The 17942-nt window shown below is 38.7% G+C and overlaps 1 protein-coding gene across 6 annotated transcripts in view; it reads right to left on the reverse strand.

Moving 5' to 3' along the window:
* Positions 1–17942, reverse strand: part of GLRA2 (glycine receptor alpha 2) — a 124530-nt gene that overhangs the window by 86703 nt on the left and 19885 nt on the right. For 4 of the 6 annotated variants that reach the window (XM_017728486.1, XM_017728482.1, XM_008629273.2 and 1 more), the window contains exons 3-4: positions 11687–11754; positions 4532–4755 (exon numbers count right to left, since the gene is read on the reverse strand). In XM_017728486.1, coding sequence (XP_017583975.1) covers positions 4532–4755; positions 11687–11754 — 292 coding nt within the window. Of the gene's footprint in view, positions 1–4531; positions 4756–11522; positions 11591–11686; positions 11755–17942 lie in introns of all 6 variants that reach the window. The other 2 variants (XM_017728484.1, XM_008629275.2) reach the window with 1 other exon arrangement.

A 17942-nucleotide genomic window follows, 5' to 3' on the forward strand; every position in this document is an offset into this window, starting at 1 on the left:
GCAGGAGAGTGAAGTTTGAGCAGTCTGTTGCAGAGGGACCAGCAGTGCTACCTATGTATTTCCTTAATCTGCTTTTCTTTCCCATAGGGCAAAGAACACGAGTACAGAGGAGGCTACAAGACACAGAAGTTTCTCTCAAAAAAGCTGAATTAAAAAAGTGCTATGGATTACTTCTGATGATTTATGTGATGGACATGGCAGTCATAACTCCTGATCTAACACCAAGAGGTGTGTGGGGTCATGGGGGTGCAGGAGGGAGTTGACTCAGTGCTCTGTCCCTCAGCACTATGGCCACACTAGGAAGAGATGATTTTGGATGCTCCTGAGTAAGGCAGCTGGCATGGGAGGTGGCGTTGCAAATAGATGTGCTGTGTTCACAGATACTTCTCTTGGCTTGCATAAGCAGGTGAGGACTTTGGGATGTACCAGCTGCCCCTGTCAGCTACTTGTTGTGGAATGGAGGGGCTGGTAACCATTCCCAGAACAACTACACCAACAGAGAAATCCAATAGCTTGAGCCTTCTCTGTTTCCTAGTGCCCTACAGCACAGAAGTAGGCAGTAGTCTAGCAGACACTGCCCTCAGCCACAGTAACATTTACAATTAAAACTAGGTCAATAGTTGAAACCACAACGAACTAATTGTCTAAGTAACTAACAATTCTGGCACTGGGAAGACAAAGAAAGACAGAAAAACAGATATTTTGAAAGACTTGAGGAAATTCTTCCTAGGTAGTTAATTGCTCTTGGAACAGGAATAGCAAAAATAGGGGAAGAAATGTAATTTGTGAATTTGCACAGATCTCCTCCCTAGAATTCCAAGTGTCTCTCTTGTCAAATTATGCAACACATTCTAAAATCTTCTCATATTTAAAAAAATATGTAGTAATCTGCTTTGTAACTATTTCTGGCTAAATACACTGGCACTAAAATTCAGAGCAAAACTCAACTGAGAGTGTTTTCTGGACTGCAAGTAAAAAAAAAAAAAAATATATATATATAGTTACAATGCTTTTACCTTCCTCACTAATATATTCTAGATTCGATGCTGTGGATCAATATTACTGTTGAATTATATCACCTTCTGAATCAATCTCATATGGGTGAGATGCACTGAAAATATTAAAAAGAGAAGGAGGCAATTAATGCAGAAAAAAATCCACAAACCTTAAATAAAACCACTTTCTATCACTTTGCTAAAATAAGCTTTTAGGCAGATGCTAATATTCTGAGCTGGCTGGCAGCTTGAAATGAGTTTGTGGGAATCAGGTAGCAAAAATGGGTGACTCAGAGAGAAAATAAAGCCTTCTGTGTGTTTATTTAGAATTTTCCTGATGTCCCAGGTGTCCTCAGGGGGCCAGAGAAGACATGACCCTTGTCCCTGGAACATAAAGCCTGTGCAGTGGGGTGTGCAATGCAAAATGCAGGTGTCATACAGAATGTGAGTGCCTGGAACAGAATTCTTGGTACCATCATGCAGTGCTGCCACACTTTCCAAGTGCAGAACCCCCTCCAAAATCCAATCCATGCAGAAATCAGTCAAGGATTGGGAGCAGATGAGTCACAAGTATCTAGGGGGTGACATTGTGTAGGTTATGATTTGAACTCTTATTCTTTTTTCAGTATACAATATAAACACAAACTAATTTATTGAACACTGCTATTACAAACATTTCCTGTTGGCTGCTCTCTACGGAGTACTTTAAAATAAATGTTATAGCTATTTAACAGTTTTTCAATTGTTATATATGAGTGGAACTGAGACTGAACTTGACTAAAGTGAAGTTGCTTGCTGAATATATCTTTGCTGTAATTTCAGACTTCTCAAAATACATGTGCTTCTAAGAGCTGTTGCTACATCTCCAGTGGCAATAGCATATATTTGCAGTATTAAGTAGCTCTGGGTTCCCTCCACAAGGTTCTAGTTTTCCCTGCAGCACCAAAAGGTTTAGACCAGTTACCCAGCTATAGAGCCTGAGGCTGTATATAGCATGCTATCTGAGATCAGAACAGGTATCATGCAGCATACAGCAACCATACAAAAATGGGGTTGGATTCCTAAAGTTATGATTCAGAGGGGGGTACATCAACCGTCAACAACTTCTTATTTTCTGTAGCAACTCCCAGGGAATTAAACGTAGTTGTAGGAATCTGCAAGCATGAGCATCATGATTATTATAAGGCAAACTATGATGGAAATCTACATTATGCCTCTTCTGTACCGTGTTAGGGTTGTTTCTTTGACAAACTATACAAGAGAAGGATGAAGAGCCTCATGCTTACCACAGGGTGAGATAATTCCCTTAGCCAAGCACTGCAGTGGAAGTGATACATGGCCCAGACCCTCACTCACTCTTTTGTTTATTTATTTTATTTATTTGAGCACCCATATGCTACACCAAATGTCTCATTTTAATAAAATATGGACCATGAGCTGTTGCTCCAGGTGACCTTCCAAATTCTGTTCAGAAAGGGCAGGTTTGGCCTCTGAGAGCATTTAACAGCACAAGCCAGTTCAGCCCCCTGCATGGTTCATGTTCATGTTTTCAGGGCAGTATATAGGAAGAGGGATACCACTGCCATATAATACACACACCTCACTTCTTGTGCATTAATTACCATGGCACTTCTAAAATCACTCTATGAAAAGAACGGTTTGTGTTTATGCAAGATTAATTTGATTTTGATTCTGTTACATTTGGAAATACAACAAAACAGCCTACCTGCTATATCCCAGAGCCATTTTTGAAGTGCTTTAAACAATTAAAGCACTTTAAATGCTAAATGTTAAATATCACAACAACAGGCAAAGTGCTATTGGTGCAGTAGTGAACATTCACAAGGTACTGAATCTAATCACTAAAATATTGTTTGTTTCTGCATAGCACAACTCCAAGTGGCTGACATCAAACAGAAATATCTAGCCCAATATCTAGAGAATAAGGACAATATTTTCTAATTGCTCCTGATTTCAAGTTTCTGTACTCTGTAAAGTTTTCTTCACTGTAAAGTGTTAAAAATTTGTATGCCATGTTAGAGGTGCCAGGTAAGCCTCTGTTACTGCTGCACAATACAAACGAGAAGCAATGAGCTTTGCTTAGTGCTCTCTTGGAATACTGCTTACTCTGCTTCAAATTAATTTGCCTTTAGGTGTGGGAATTTTACAAATGTGATATGGCAGCTCAAAATATCACTTTTGCCACATGAGCAAATGTCAGGAAAACTACCCATCTGCATTCAGAGCAGCACCCAACTGCACTGTTTCCTCCAATAAGATGGTGTCTGACGTCATTCAAACAAACAGATGCATTCATTTCTTTCAGGGTGAAACTGGAAATATTTGTAAGTGACAGCATATTAACACTCTGCTAGTGCTGGTACCATCCTTGTATCCTATTATTTCTCTCAAACTGTTCAGGTACAGCAATTTGAAACCCTCCTCAGTAACCCAGCTTCATCTGTCGAAATCTTACTTAGCAAGGAATTTCCACAAGAATTATGTAAGTGGATGAAGTTTCATGCTAATATTTATTTATTTAATATCCTAAGGAACACAGCTATCCCAAGCCTGGGTTGACAGTAATTCCTTAATGAAAATGCAGTCAAAACCAGAATGCCCCATTAGAAATAACTGCCTGCTAAACTAATCTGCTTTACAGACGAGCAAAGTCACTAAACAACCTGTTAAACAAATACTATCATGTTTGCTTTCCACAACGCAAGAAAGGCAAAAGCCAAGAAGCATTCCCAGCAAGAAGAAAACCCCAGTAAATTACTTCATTTTAAACAATTCTAAGAGCAATAATAGAATGGTTTGCATCTTTGGCTACCTCTATTAAGCAATTAATGGCTCACAGTAAGCTGAATGTCAAATGAATACTGCAGGTTGTTTGCTGCTGTTTATGCCTGTGGAATACAATTTTGTTTTTCTGCCTATGGCCCATTTCATCAGGTCATATCAAATCATATTTTGTCAGTGTTTATTAATTCAGGTAAATCTAGTCACATGACACACACTTCAATGCACTTAGTATTAAAAACAAATGCTTTCCATAGTTCCAGGGTTTTTTTTTAAATGTGATTAGATACATACAATTAGCCAGTGACTTGCACGTCACATTTATTGCATTGCAAGCATGTCTGTACTTAAAGTGTTGAGCAGTCATTTAAATTAATATTCCCCTTTACTTTTAAATTGCAACCCACAGACAACTGAAGAGATGATTTCGTCTTTGTAAGAGGAGTGACTTGAGCTAATGCTAATGGGAATTACTGAGGCATACCATTAAAGTTCTAGACAGCCTCAAGTTTTCAGCAAGACCAGGACGTACTGCTGTGCCACTTAGAGACTATTTTGTAAAAAGTAAAATGTTAGCAAAGAAACATAGGCAAATTTTCCTTCTACCCTGCTATGACTAGGTCTCATTTCAGTTGTACACATGGGACAACAAAAAATTAAACATGCACATTGCATCCAGAAAAACAGAGAGGGAAAGAAAGGGATGAAGAGAAAAAAAAAATTAATTGGTTTACCTGATACTGTACAACACCTTTCCAGTTTTAGAAATTCTCAGCAACTTGTTGTCTGTTGTGACATCATGGAAATTTGCTCCTTTCTCATTGGCAAAGAATAAATCTGGCTTCCAAATAGAATCCAACATAGAGGGATCCAAATCCAGGGAATCATCAGGATATTCGCTGTAAGCCAGACGTGAGTCATTCCACTGCTGTCTCAAAAAAATGTTCACTCTGTAGTCCTACAGAAATGTCATGTAAAAAGGTTACTAAGCCACCAAAACTGAAATCCCACTTTAGCTTGCTTTATGTTCTTAGACTTACTGCAGTATGAGCATTACAGCAAACATTTGTGTTATCCTTTGAACATCAGAGTTGTCATTTGAAAATAAAGTTGTCAAAATGCTGCATTGAACCAAACAAACACAACTGGTACATTTTCCAAATCAAAATTCCTTCAGTGATGAGAAAAATATTAACTGCAATCTCCACTATTAAATATAACCCTCTTTCAAATGCTGTGCATTAACTAAGAGATATTTGGAAATTCAAAAAGCATGTCAGCTAAATATATACAATTTCATCAAAGAGTCTATAAAATTACCAATTTAAATAAATTGATTCCGATATGTAAGTCATTAATGTCTAATGTACTCATGAATAGTTTTTAATTCCAGTGAAGCCTAAATTGTATAGAAGAAATTAAATCACCACTTCTTATTTATTACTTGTTTCCTTTTCCTATTTACTGTATGCTTTTCTGAGTATGTTTGTTCATTTACTCCTCCCTGTCTGCATCCCATTAAAATTGGCCTAATTGTATTCTGCTTGGTGGTCTGCTAGTCACAACTGGGAAAGGCAGTAATTACTTAGAGGTTCATTCAGAACCAACATTAACACTGTGTCAAGAACTGGTTATTAAGGGGGAGTGCAAAAAGATCTTTCAGGTTCTAAACTCTCTGCAGGGAATGGAAAGAAACAAATTCTTACTCTCCTTATCCCAGATTTCCAAAGCCAGCAAATAAGATCTTCATCTCTCTGAAATTACTATTTCTAATTTGTTTGTGAACACCCTCTTAGAAATGCACCTACTCTTCCTCTAAAAGAAAAATATTTAATAATATTTGTACTGATTATATTAGCTAAAGGAATGCTTTATCAAATAATTCTGCTGACAGTACAAAGCATTAACATTTAGGATTTGCTTTATGGTAGCAGCTGTACATTAAAGTGGAAGCACTGTGGTTTTGACTTGGAAAATGTATGAGCTGACTGGGTTTTAGTCAGGTAACTGAACTGCAAAGGAAAGAACTTATCACCCCTGAAATGCAGATAAATATTCTCACTCTGATCAGAGCTGCAGAAAGCAGCTTGCAGACTCTGTGAACGAGCCCCTCTGAGCTTCAGCTTTTGCACCCTTTGCTCAGTGGGGTGGTGGAGAGGTGTGCTGCTGCCCTGACAGAATATTTCTGACATCCAAACTGATGCACGTTTTGATGCCAGTGGGACGATGCTTTACAATCTCAGTCACTGAATAACTTTTCTTTCTTTGTTTTTCATTTTCATTTTGCTCTTGAGTAGATGTGATTCAAAACAGGAATGTTGACTAATCAGAGCAAGGCAGACCTGAGAGAGGTCTCAAGAATAGCATTTATTAAAGATACTTACAAAAGCCTCTATCTGTTTTTCACAAGTCGTTGTACTTTTTATGATGATCTTGTTTCAGACATTTAAATATCAAATAGACTTGCAGTTCTGAGCTTATAAAATGTCATCACATCTTGTGAGGATACACCATCCATAATCATACTATCCCTTATTTCTAGTTCTTAGAAACTGAGAGTGTCTTATATTTATAATGTGTCCTTAAGCTATGTCTTTAAGTATTTATGTGTCTCAGAGTTTATATGGGACAGCTTTAGCTACAAGTCCAGGAATGCACTGATTCTAATTCTGCAGAAAAGAAGGCAGGAGCAACTGCTGATAGCATAAAATTGCTACAACTAGTTGTAAGACTGCCTTTAATTTTTCATTGTTATATGATATATAATGAAGTCTATGGAAAGCAGAGGGATTTTTCCCCCATGGCACAGAAATCATAAATAAGTTAGATTAGTAAATTGTATAGAAATATCTAAAAAATTCCTTTGATGAAATTCAGTGGTTGGTGATTTATATAATAAAAAACAGTCTGAAAAATCTTTATTCATAGAAGAGCTTGCATATGATAATATATATTATACCAAAATTATAAATAGTGCCAATAAGATTACACTATATTTTCCAATGTGTCCCTTCATAAATATATCAGAGCCATGACACGAATATATTTAGAAATGCTTTCCCACTCCAAGCTTTGTTCTTAGAAGCAGTACAGAACTGAAACCTTTGTTTACATCTGACAGGCTTTGCATATATATGTATAGATATTTTAATGAGAAATAAAAATATAGATATAACATGTACTTCACAAGAACAGCATTATTTTTTTCTCCTGTGCTTGCAGAATAAGAAGTTGAGAGGGATGTGTGTTTACACAGTCAGACCTAATCATGTGCAGAATTTTGAATTTACTTTTCCTGAGTTAACACTGTAACTATGTTTTGAAGGAAAATTCTCTTGAGGATGGTAGAACAACATGGAGTTGAGGCAGACTACAGTGTGTATTTTTCAAGGTCCTGAGGGTAGAAGTGGGTGGACTGTAGTAATGCACTCCTACACAACCACGAGTATACCTACTCTGCAAATTCTTTCTGACAGCACCACTGCTCTGAACAAGGAGTGTGGACCTGAAGATTCAATCTCAGTTGCAATACCAGTGTCAGCAATAGTTCAAGGCAACTCAGATAAACAATTTTCCTCTGTTCTCAAGCCATAAGCTCAGAGTAATACAAACATACTGAAAGAATATTAATCTGATTAGATTTGGTAGCTTTATCTGAAGATTTCAGGATTTGATCCACAGATACACTTAGTTTGTATTAGAGGAATGTAGATAGATACCATCTTTCAGCAAATCCAAATCCAGATGCACTGCCCAGAGCAAAGCTCTGGATCCCTTTGGTCTCAGGCACTGCTGTGGCAGGGGGATGCAGGGGGGCCCCCTGCCCTGTTCAGTGCTACTTTCTGTCTCTGAACTAGCACTTGTCTTAGGTCTTAGCTTCCCTCCCATCCTCCCCTCTGACAGCAGTGGTTGCCCACGAGTTGAGTTGGGAGTCTGAAACAAACAGCAGACTCAGCTGGCCTCCTATGAATAGGAGGGGTTTGCCAAAAAGACTACTCTGTTTCTGTCTCTAAATCCTAAATATGAATGGTAACTGAAAAGTAGAGGTTTGTGACCTATTCCAAGGCTATGCAACAGAAAAAGCACTTGGCTACCTCTGGGCATAAGCAAGCAATGTGACCCCAGTGGCTTCAGTGGGAGCCTTTTATTTAAAGTACACATGTGAATTAATCAGGATCTAATAAGCTTATTTGAGCTTCAGTGGGAGCCTTTTATTTGTGAATTAATGTGAATCAATCAGGATCTAATGTGAATTAATCAGGATCTAATAAGCTTATTTGTAATTATGGGGGGTTTTTTTCTAGCTGGGAGATAGTATCATACAGCCAGCCACAGCAAAGCTTTTAAAATTAAGAAATGGTATTTTTTTTCTGCTAACATGAGCACTCAAAACACAACTGGAGTTTGAATCATTTACCCTGACAGAGAACCTTCTGCATAGTGTCAATCATTGATTATAGCACATACTAATAATGTCCTCACAGTTAGTCATTTCTGTAATTAACAATTAGCTTGTCAACGTGCAAACCACTCTTAACTTCTCCTACAGCTCATAGCTAAAAAATCCTGGTCATTAGGAATACTGAACATCTGAATTCTTTGGGATGCTGCCCAGGCTGATGTAGATTACTCTGTGATACTCAACTGCAGTCATGCTGTACAGTGAATTTTCTGCTGAATACTGCATGTGTAAATACTTACAAAAATAGATACAGAGTTTACTGGCATAACTGCTTTATTCAGTGAAGTTATTCAGGAACATGTTTTTCTCTTTCTTTGCAAGTCAGGGCTTAAATTAAAGACAAATAAACCAAAGAAGAAAATTTTCAACTATATTATCTTGACTCTGGACTTTTTTTTTTTACTACTTTCACTTTGGTATAATATATATGATTTAATAAGGAAGAAAAACATTTCTTTTGCAGGAAAAATAATCTATTGGGATACTGTCCCATATGTGCATTATAGAGCAGAAAGACAGATACATCTGCATTTTGTTTCTCTAGATCTTTAGGAATAAAACTCATGAAGAGTCTGTGGAATTCATCTATCTGAAGCAGCATAAAATCCTGTTTTATTTCTTAATGTAAGGTTTTAGCTTTTAGAAGAGTGTGCTGTATATGAGTGTTGTGCTGGCCTTTCGTGTAGGGAGGAATTTTATCCTGTACTGTGTGTCTTAATCAGAGAACTGAAACTATTCCTGCTAATGTTACTGAGAGCCTGGCTTACTGAATTTAGCAGGTCTGGGACTGTAATCCTGTTTGCCACATTAATTTCTCCTACTGAAAGCTTCTCTGAGAAGTTTCCATCTCCCAAGTTTCCAATGAATTGCTGTAGATGGTCTAAGTTATATTCTGATAACGTCCCTTCAGTGCATATCATGGTTTCACTAAGCACTCCTCTCCTCTGAGACAGGAGTGTCTCTATTGAATTTGCAACCCAGGCTTTTAAATGAATTGTTTAGTTTTATGTCAAAACAATCAAGAGCATTTTATACAGAAAAATGATTCCTAGGAGTCAAACTTGTTATTTATCACAAGGGGTACCAACAATTTTACCACATGATCATATCTATTTCAAAAAGGCAAAGTAGTTGGAACAGTAATTGATGTCTTCCTCTCAGAGCAGACTCCTAAATTAGTCACAATAGTCATTAAAGAAGTGACAGCATTAAGAAAATCAATATCAAATAATTGAACATCATCTTAGAGAAATCTTTCCACACTTTCAGCAGATATAATGAACAAAGCGAAATAAGAAAGCCAATAGTCTTTGTTTTCATCTACTTGAGTGTTTGGCTGTTTTCAGCAAAATGTGTTAATGGACATTGGAAAGGTGCACATTAACATATTTGATAGAAGGTAAAATGCAATGAGGGGATTTAATCAAAGCAATGAAGGAGTCTAATTAATGCAATCAGCATTAGGTCGTGCAAATATTTTCATTGAATGCCATCTTGTAAAGCTAGTGACGTGCAGGATTTTTGCTACTTAATGCTGATGTCTCTACACACTAGGATCAACAGACATAGCTGGGTAAAAAGGCTACATTCACAGCTATCTTCTCAGAATCCTTTCAACACAGAAAAACAATTAATATTTTCTGAAAATAATGAAAATTAAGTCTGTTGATAATTATTTTACATCCTGATATGTTTTTCTCCCTGTTATTTTTAAATTGATTTTAGTTTTCTTTTAAGATGTTTTTAAAATATTACAGATATGTAGTCTAAAGCATTAACTTATCTGTTTGTTTTATAGCTCTGTTTGTTACAGCTTGTCATTTATACGAGAATCTTTCCCACACTATTAAAGAAAGCAATCTGGCCTAGCAATAACTTGCCTTTTATCTCTAGAAAACATTAAATAACAGGGTGGGTTTTTAAAATAAAATTATTTAGGAGCAGAAGATTTGTGTTCCTATATTCCTTAAGCAGCACTTTCTGAAATGATGGCATGGATTACAATTGAATCTAAATTAATATTAAGCAAAATACATAAGCCAGGCTAAATATCTGCTTTTCCTTCATAAGACTTGCAAGGCAGTATCTATTCAATTTTATAAAAAACTAGGTTTTTTTGTTTACTTCACATGGGTACCAGGTTCATTTTTAATTACCAAGATCTCAATCCTACAGGAAGCCAAGCACCTTTATTGCCTCTGGCTTCAGCAAATCTAGAAGGACCTGGAGGCTGTGTAGGAATCTCTGAAAAACAGAGCTGTGAAACTGCATTGCAATTTCTTCAAAAGTGCCATAGATATGAGCACCTAACAATTATTATGGGTTTATCACATTATTATGATAAATCTGTTGAAAATACCTCTGTGGATTAACCCCCATAGTCAGCTGTATGTAGGCTTGAATAAAAAACTGATCTTTTTTTATTCATTTTTGAAAAGATTAAAAAACTCAGCATCTTTTAAGATGGAATCAGAACTTTTTTTTCTTAGCAAATACTGAAAAAAGATAATAGACTGATAGACTTCTAGACTAAAAAAATAAAAAAAAAGTTGGATGAAAACTTCAATTTGCTTTTTTTTTTTGTTTGATTTTGTTTATCCTAAATTTTGTCAATTTTTAAAATGAAAATCTGACTTCTTTTTTTTTTTTTTTGACTGTGTTCTTTACATTCAGTCAAAATACAAATTTCAGTCAGGTGGAATCCCATCATTTCCTAGTACTTATTTAACCTCAAAATACCTAAGTCTTATATGTTCTAGTCATTTGACTCAAATTTTACACTTACTTCTGTTACTGATGTGGCTGCTATTCACAGAGATCTATCTCAGTTAAACAAGACCATTTTTCTGCAGCAGAAGATAATTCAGCATGTGGTGTAAAACACACTCAAATATGGTGCACTTGGCAGGGAGCCTCACAGCTGAGCTCCAGCCATTCCTCTGTCTCTCCAGAGCTAATAAAACCTGAAAAAGCAGGTTTGCACACACCTATATTTGCTGCCATCACAGTCACTACAGACTGTGGTGCAGTCCCTGTGTAGGTGTGTTTAGACTTGAAAGGTGAGTTTAATAATTTATATATCTCTTTATATATATATATATAATTGTTTTATATGTATTTTATGTTATTTTATTTTTTTTTATTCATCTTGTAGTTTTTTAGTAGCTTCATAACTTAGTAAATGTCCCCATGTCCTGAGCATCTCTATTCTACATCACATCCCACTCCTTCACAAGATGGCTTCAATGATCAGTCCCACTCACCATTGTAGTTTCTGCTATTGAACCAAAGCTGTTGATAAATATGTTGCAGGTAACATTAACAGGAGGACCTGCAAGTTGAACAATAAATAGAAAAATTGACAGGTTGTGTTCATGACATATATTAAGTATTGTTGTTCTCTTGCCAATGGCATCATAGCACTTACCATTGTGGTTTCTGTGACTGATCCAAAACTGTTGATAAAAATATTGCAAGTAACGTTTACTGGAGGACCTGTGGAATGCAATAAAAATGTTGCAATATACATTGAAACAAAAGTACAGATCCCTCAGCCTCCGTACAATCTGGTACAGATGTGGCTGAAAACAAGCAGAAAGTGAGTTTTCCCAAACAGATCACGTCAATTTTGATCAAAAGAGAAACATTATCAACACTAATTTATTTAACCTAGTTTCATTGGATGTAGTTATACAAACACACAGAACTACATCCTTGCATTTAGAGATTCACAAGAAAATTGAGGGCTTTTTTCTTATCCACAGTACCAGCGCAGAATATACTTTAGCACTGCAACCACTTGTCTCTCCCTTCCTCCAGGACTTAAAGTTGAAAGGCTATCTCTCCACATTTACTCCACTCTGTAGGCAGAGGTTTGCCACCGAAATTCCCAGCAAAGGACGCTTCACGTTGACTCCAGTCCACAAGAAGCTCTTCGTGCACCTGAAGTGTCTGGCTTGCCATAACCAAATATTTTAGCAATATCTGTTCTGGCTTGAACAGATAGCTTTCATTAAATAGCTATTTGTATTCTCTTCCCTCCCACCACCTTTGCTGTTATTCAGCAGTCACTGACGTGTGGCAGAATGAATGGAGACTTAATATTTAATTGGTTGCCTATTAGCCTCCTTGATTTTTTAGGTGTGATGAAATAAACAGGGGTTCTCAACAGAATCAAAAAGGGTTAATGCTAAAGGCCTGAATTTCAGTGACACAGAAGTTGGTACAAGCATTGAGTAACAAGTACTTTCTTCTTTCTTTTACCATTATTATTTTTAATGACATCATATTCCGTATAAGTGAAAATAACGTCAGTGCAGAGAATATAAGTATCCCCGTTTGTTTTATAATTTAGATCTGAAATTTATTTACAAAAGATGGAAACATTGTTACTTTCTTTTTTGAAAAATGGAAAAATAAACTAATGAGCCCAGTGAAACCCATTGTCAACTTCCTGAGTGTTAGACCACCCACCTTAAAGGAAACAATCATGTTGGTTTTGGGAATCAAAACATAACACTAACATGTTTTGAGGCTGTTAAATTCCAATGACGTGTGTTGTGCAACTCAGTTTTTTACAAGAATTGTTTTTAAACCACTTCCTTTTTGTCTTACAAGTGTGTTTTCATTTCCAGTACCAAGCCAAAACCAAGCCAAATAGTCTGCTATTCTCCCTCCATATTATAATTTTTGTTCCTTTGAATTGGCAGCATTTCTACTAGCTAGGCACCTTGAACAACGTATTTCTGTACATCCAGACATACGGAATCACTGTATCGTTGAAGCTGGGAGAAACCTCTGGAGATGACCCAGTCCCCCTAGTCCATCTTGTCCCAGAGCAGGATCAGCTAGAGAAGGTTTCTCAGGACTGTGCCACATCAGATTTGGAATATATCCAGAGATGGACACTCCACAGCTTCTCTAGGCAACCTGTGCCAGTATGTGGTCACCCTCACAACAAAATGCTTCTCTTATGTTTAGGTGGAATTTCATGTGTTTCAGCTTGTGTCCACTGCCTTTTGTCCTTTAACTAGGCACCACTGAGAAGAATCTGGCTCCCTCTTCTTTACTTACACCCCATCAGCTATTCATGCACATGGTTGAGATCCCCCAGACCCTTTTTTGCTCCAGTGGCCTCAGCAATCTCAGCCTCTTCTTGTATGACAGATCCTCCAGTCTCTTAATTACCTTCATAACATTTTGCTGGACCTGCGGCAATAAGACCATGTCTCTCTCATACTGGGGAGCCCAGAGCTGGACTCAGCATTCCAGGCGTGTCTCACCACTTCTGAGCAGAGAAAAGGATCCCTTCCCTCAACCTGCTGGCCATGCTCTGCCTAATGCAGCCCAAGAGTCCATTGGCTGCCTTTGCTGAAGGGGCACGTTGCTGACTCATGTTCAGCTTTGTGTCCACCAGGACCCCCACAGCCTTTTCTGCAAAGCTGCATTCCAGCTGGGCATCTCCCAGACTGTTCCTTCCAAGGTGCAGGCCTGCATTCCCTTTGCTGAACATGGTGAGGTCCTGTTGGCCCGTTTCTGCAGCTTCTCCTGGTCCCTCTGAATATCAGGAAACTCTCTAGGGCATCAACCATTCCTCCCGTCTTATATCTCCTGCAAATTAGTTGAGGGCACACCATGTCCTATCATCCAGGTAATTTATGAAGATGTTAAACAGTACTGGCCCAGTACCGGTGCCTGTAGTACAACAGCAGTGACTGGCCACCAGCTGGACTTTGTGCTGCTGATCAAAACCCTTTGAGCATTGCCATTCAGTCAGTTTTCCATGCCCATTTATCTGGTTTGTTCCAAAAATTCCATGTTGTGAGAGACAGTGCCAAAAGCCCTGCTAAAGTTGAGATATACACTGCTCTGCCCTCATTCATGAAGCCTTTCAAGTCGTCATAGAAGGCTATGAGCATTCCAAGGAATGATTTCCCCTTCAGAAATCCATGTTGACTACCGCCAGTCATCTTCCTGTCCTTCACATCTGGAAATGGCTTCAAGAGGATTTGCTCCAGGCTTTGAGGTAAGGCTGGTCAGCCTGTAGCTCCTGTATTCTGCTCCTTGTCCTTCTTAGAGATAGGAGTGATGGTTTTTTTTCCACATGATTAGGAACCTCCTCCAGTTGCCAGGACCTTTTAAAGATAATTAAGAATGCAACCACTCAGCTTCCACGGCTATGCTAAGCACTTGTGGGTGTTTCCTATGTGGTCTCATAGACTTGTCTGTGTCCAGTTTGCCTAAGTGCTCTGTGGCCTAATTCTTCACCACTAAGCTTCTATTGATCTGGACTTTTTTTACAGGTCTCAGTGGCATGGGATTCCTGAAGACCATTCTTGACGGTAAAAACTGTGGAGAAGGAGGCTCACAGCTGTTGTCCTGCAAAGGCCATCATACGTGAGCATCACAGTTCCAGCTCCTGAGTGCCAGCAGAACCTAGCAAACATGCTGAACTACGTTAGGAAAACATGGCTTATGTATGTTAGGAAATACACTGCCACATCACAGACTGAAGTCCAGATGTGCATGAGTAGGTATATGCCAGAGCACTGTATCTTACAACAAAACAAATACCTCCCTCCATTCCCCTACCTAATTATAATGTCTTTTACTTGCCGTCTGCTGATAGATGTGGAGCACTATAAGAACTCAGTAAACTCAGTAAAAAAATGGAGAGATCAGGTTTGTTCAAGTTCCTCATGTGAGGAACTTGAATATAAATAAATTTATGGACCTGACTGGATACATCCCAGAGTCTTGAGGGAATTGACTGATGTAGTTGCCAGATCACTCTCCATGATATTTGAAAAACCATGGCCATCAGGTGAAGTTCTTGGTGACTGGCAAAAGGGAAGCAATGCACCCATTTTTAAAAACAGGAGAAAAGGGGACCCTGAGAACTACTGACCTTTCAGCTTCACCTCTATGCCTGGGAAAATCATAGAACAAATCCTCCTAGGAGCTGTGCTAAGGCACATGGAGGACAGGGAGGTGATTTGGGACAGCCAGCACAGCTCCACCAAGGACACCTCTTGCCTGGCCTTCTGCAGTAGAGTGACTACATCAGTGGTCAAGGGAAGGGCTACAGATGTCATTTATCTGAACTTCTGTAAGGCCTTTGACACAATCACCCACAACATCTGCTTTGGAAATTGGAAAGGTATGTAAGGTTTGTTCAGCCTGGAGAAGGTCCTAGGGACACCTTATTGTGTTTTTTTAATACTTAAAGCAGGCCTGTAAGAAAGATGGGAACTTTTTTTTTTTGTGGGCCATTCTGCAGTAGGACAAGGGGTAACAGTAAACTAAAACACACTTCATCCTGTAAGATTTTTCTAATCTAATAGTTCAATGAAAATGAAAGCATCAAACGTCTGTGAAGTATATCCAAGGTTTGAGAACACAATCTAAAAATCTTCAAAGGCAAAGGAAATAATTAATTAGACTTTACTGCCTAAAATCTAAAAAGAGTTGACATTACATATGAAAAATTAAGCGAAGTATACTTTATAACTAAATCCTTTTCTCCCCCTAGTTTTCCTTTTGTCACTTCCAATGTAACAAAGTAACAGTCCAGGTGCCTTTCAGGCACATTCAAGATAATCAAAGTGTTCTTTGAGTCATAACGAAAATGTTTCTTGAAAGGACTCTGGCAAAAAAACACCAAACCAAGCCCAAACCAGGCAGCTAATGCTCAAATCAACCAGAAAGTACATGCCTGGTATTCTGATAAACAGCTAAGATATCGCTTCTGTTCCCTGCAGCTCCCTTTCCCCTGCTTCCCCAGAGGGGCTGCTGCTGCCAGTCAACAGGACTCTGATACACTGCCTTCTTGAAAAACCCTGACATTATAATGTATCACACACCTCCTGTGACTTCGGGGCACTTAACACTTACAGAAAGTCCCTGGCACTCACCTGCTCACCTTACCCATGAGAAAACTGAATATACGGAATATTGCCCTCAATTTGCTGCGGCATATTGCCTCAAAACTCCAGTGCCCAAGGTGTCTGTGATCTTATTGCCATCTGGCTAGAGCAAATCCTTTCCTTAGTAGCTGCCAGAGGGGGTGAATCCATCCCAATGCATGGAAGAGTCCCCACATGGAATGATGAGTGCTGAAAGAATATATTTGAGCCCCATCCAGATCCTAACTCCAGCCTCTGCTGAATATTCTTCAGTATTGATAGAGCACAGTCACAAATCTTGCTTCATTTGGTACATTCTTGAGAAGATTTACTTGTACTCTTTCAATGGAGATTATCCTAACTGCAACTAATCATATCTGTATCCTCAAGTTCATCCCAACTCTTGTCTTTTTTGGTGTAGAGTTTCCAGGTTGCAGCTGGCAGCCTTTTCTCTTCACATTAACTCCAACCATATAGCTAAACTGTCCTTAGTGGGAAGGGAATATTATAATGATACAGGAGATTTAAAATTATACCTGTGCACTTGCCAATTTTCTTTGATATATGTATTTATTAAGGGATTTTGTAAGGCAAACTAAAATACAGTACACACAGAGAACTAGACATGTGGAAGCAAAAATAAAAGATAATGAGGCAGAACCACCTTATGGAATGACAGTGGAAATATTGACAAGATATTTACAGATCTGTGAGGAATCTTGTATCATTTTCTATACGTAGTATATTCTACTCTACCTTCTCACTTTGATCCTTGTGCCAATGAAGAGTTTTTTCCCACTATCTCAAATGGTTTATTTTGTATATACAGAGGAGGAAGATGAGCCAAACCTCCTTTCTCCCCTGACCATGGAGAGCAGGATAATCAAGACTATTTGAAAAGACTAAAATCAATCCCACCTGAGCGTGGAGATAGATCAGTAATCCAGGAACAGGACCAAGGGGCTAAGTGGGGAGGCAGTGATCCCACCAGAGACTGAGAATCCCTTTGTCTGTGGGCCAGGGATTTATGTCACAACTCAAACAAGAGAGGTGATCAAAATGTGGATGATGGCAGAACAAAGACCCACATGCTGATGTGAGCACCAGTGACACAAATCCTAGGACAGCAGAGAAGGATAGAGGATCCTTTTGGAGATGGTTTTTTAAATGCGAGTTCTGGAGACAGCTGGGGTTTTGGAAATCATTTCTCCCCAACCAAACTGAACAACCTCCAACATCATCGGAGTCCTCATGAGACCTGAAACAAAGCTAACCCCTATGGAGGCCCCTGCTTCTGCAGCTGCAGTACTACAGGTGCCTAAATTACCACTTCAAGAGCTTGCCAAGGCACTGCAGGCACATCCCTGTAAGGCAGATGAGGATAAACTGCTGCTGGGACACCTCAGCTGGCCATGGTCATTAGACAGGGACAAGTTGTTCACCATCCTAGCTCCTTCTCTGCTCAGAGTGTAGCACACAGGATAAAGCCTGGAGAAGTCGTATCAAAGGCAGCTCAGCCAGTCCTATGGCCAGTGACCATGGGTATTGGGCCAGTGAGACAAAGGTGACTTTGATGCACTGAAAAACTTCCTCTGAGACACAGGGATACTGCAGCTACTCCAGAAGAAGTGCAGCTGCACACTCTTTTTCAAGGGCCCATATAATGTGTAGTCCAAACTCTGATGAGAAAATTAACATGATTTAACAAGTTTGCTTAAGGTTCTAGTAAGAAATAAGGAGGCAGACCACAGGTAGCCTTTTTTGCAAGAACCTAGGTAA

The sequence above is a fragment of the Corvus brachyrhynchos genome, unplaced genomic scaffold (assembly GCF_000691975.1).
Source record: "Corvus brachyrhynchos isolate BGI_N302 unplaced genomic scaffold, ASM69197v1 scaffold11, whole genome shotgun sequence".
NCBI lineage: Eukaryota > Metazoa > Chordata > Aves > Passeriformes > Corvidae > Corvus > Corvus brachyrhynchos.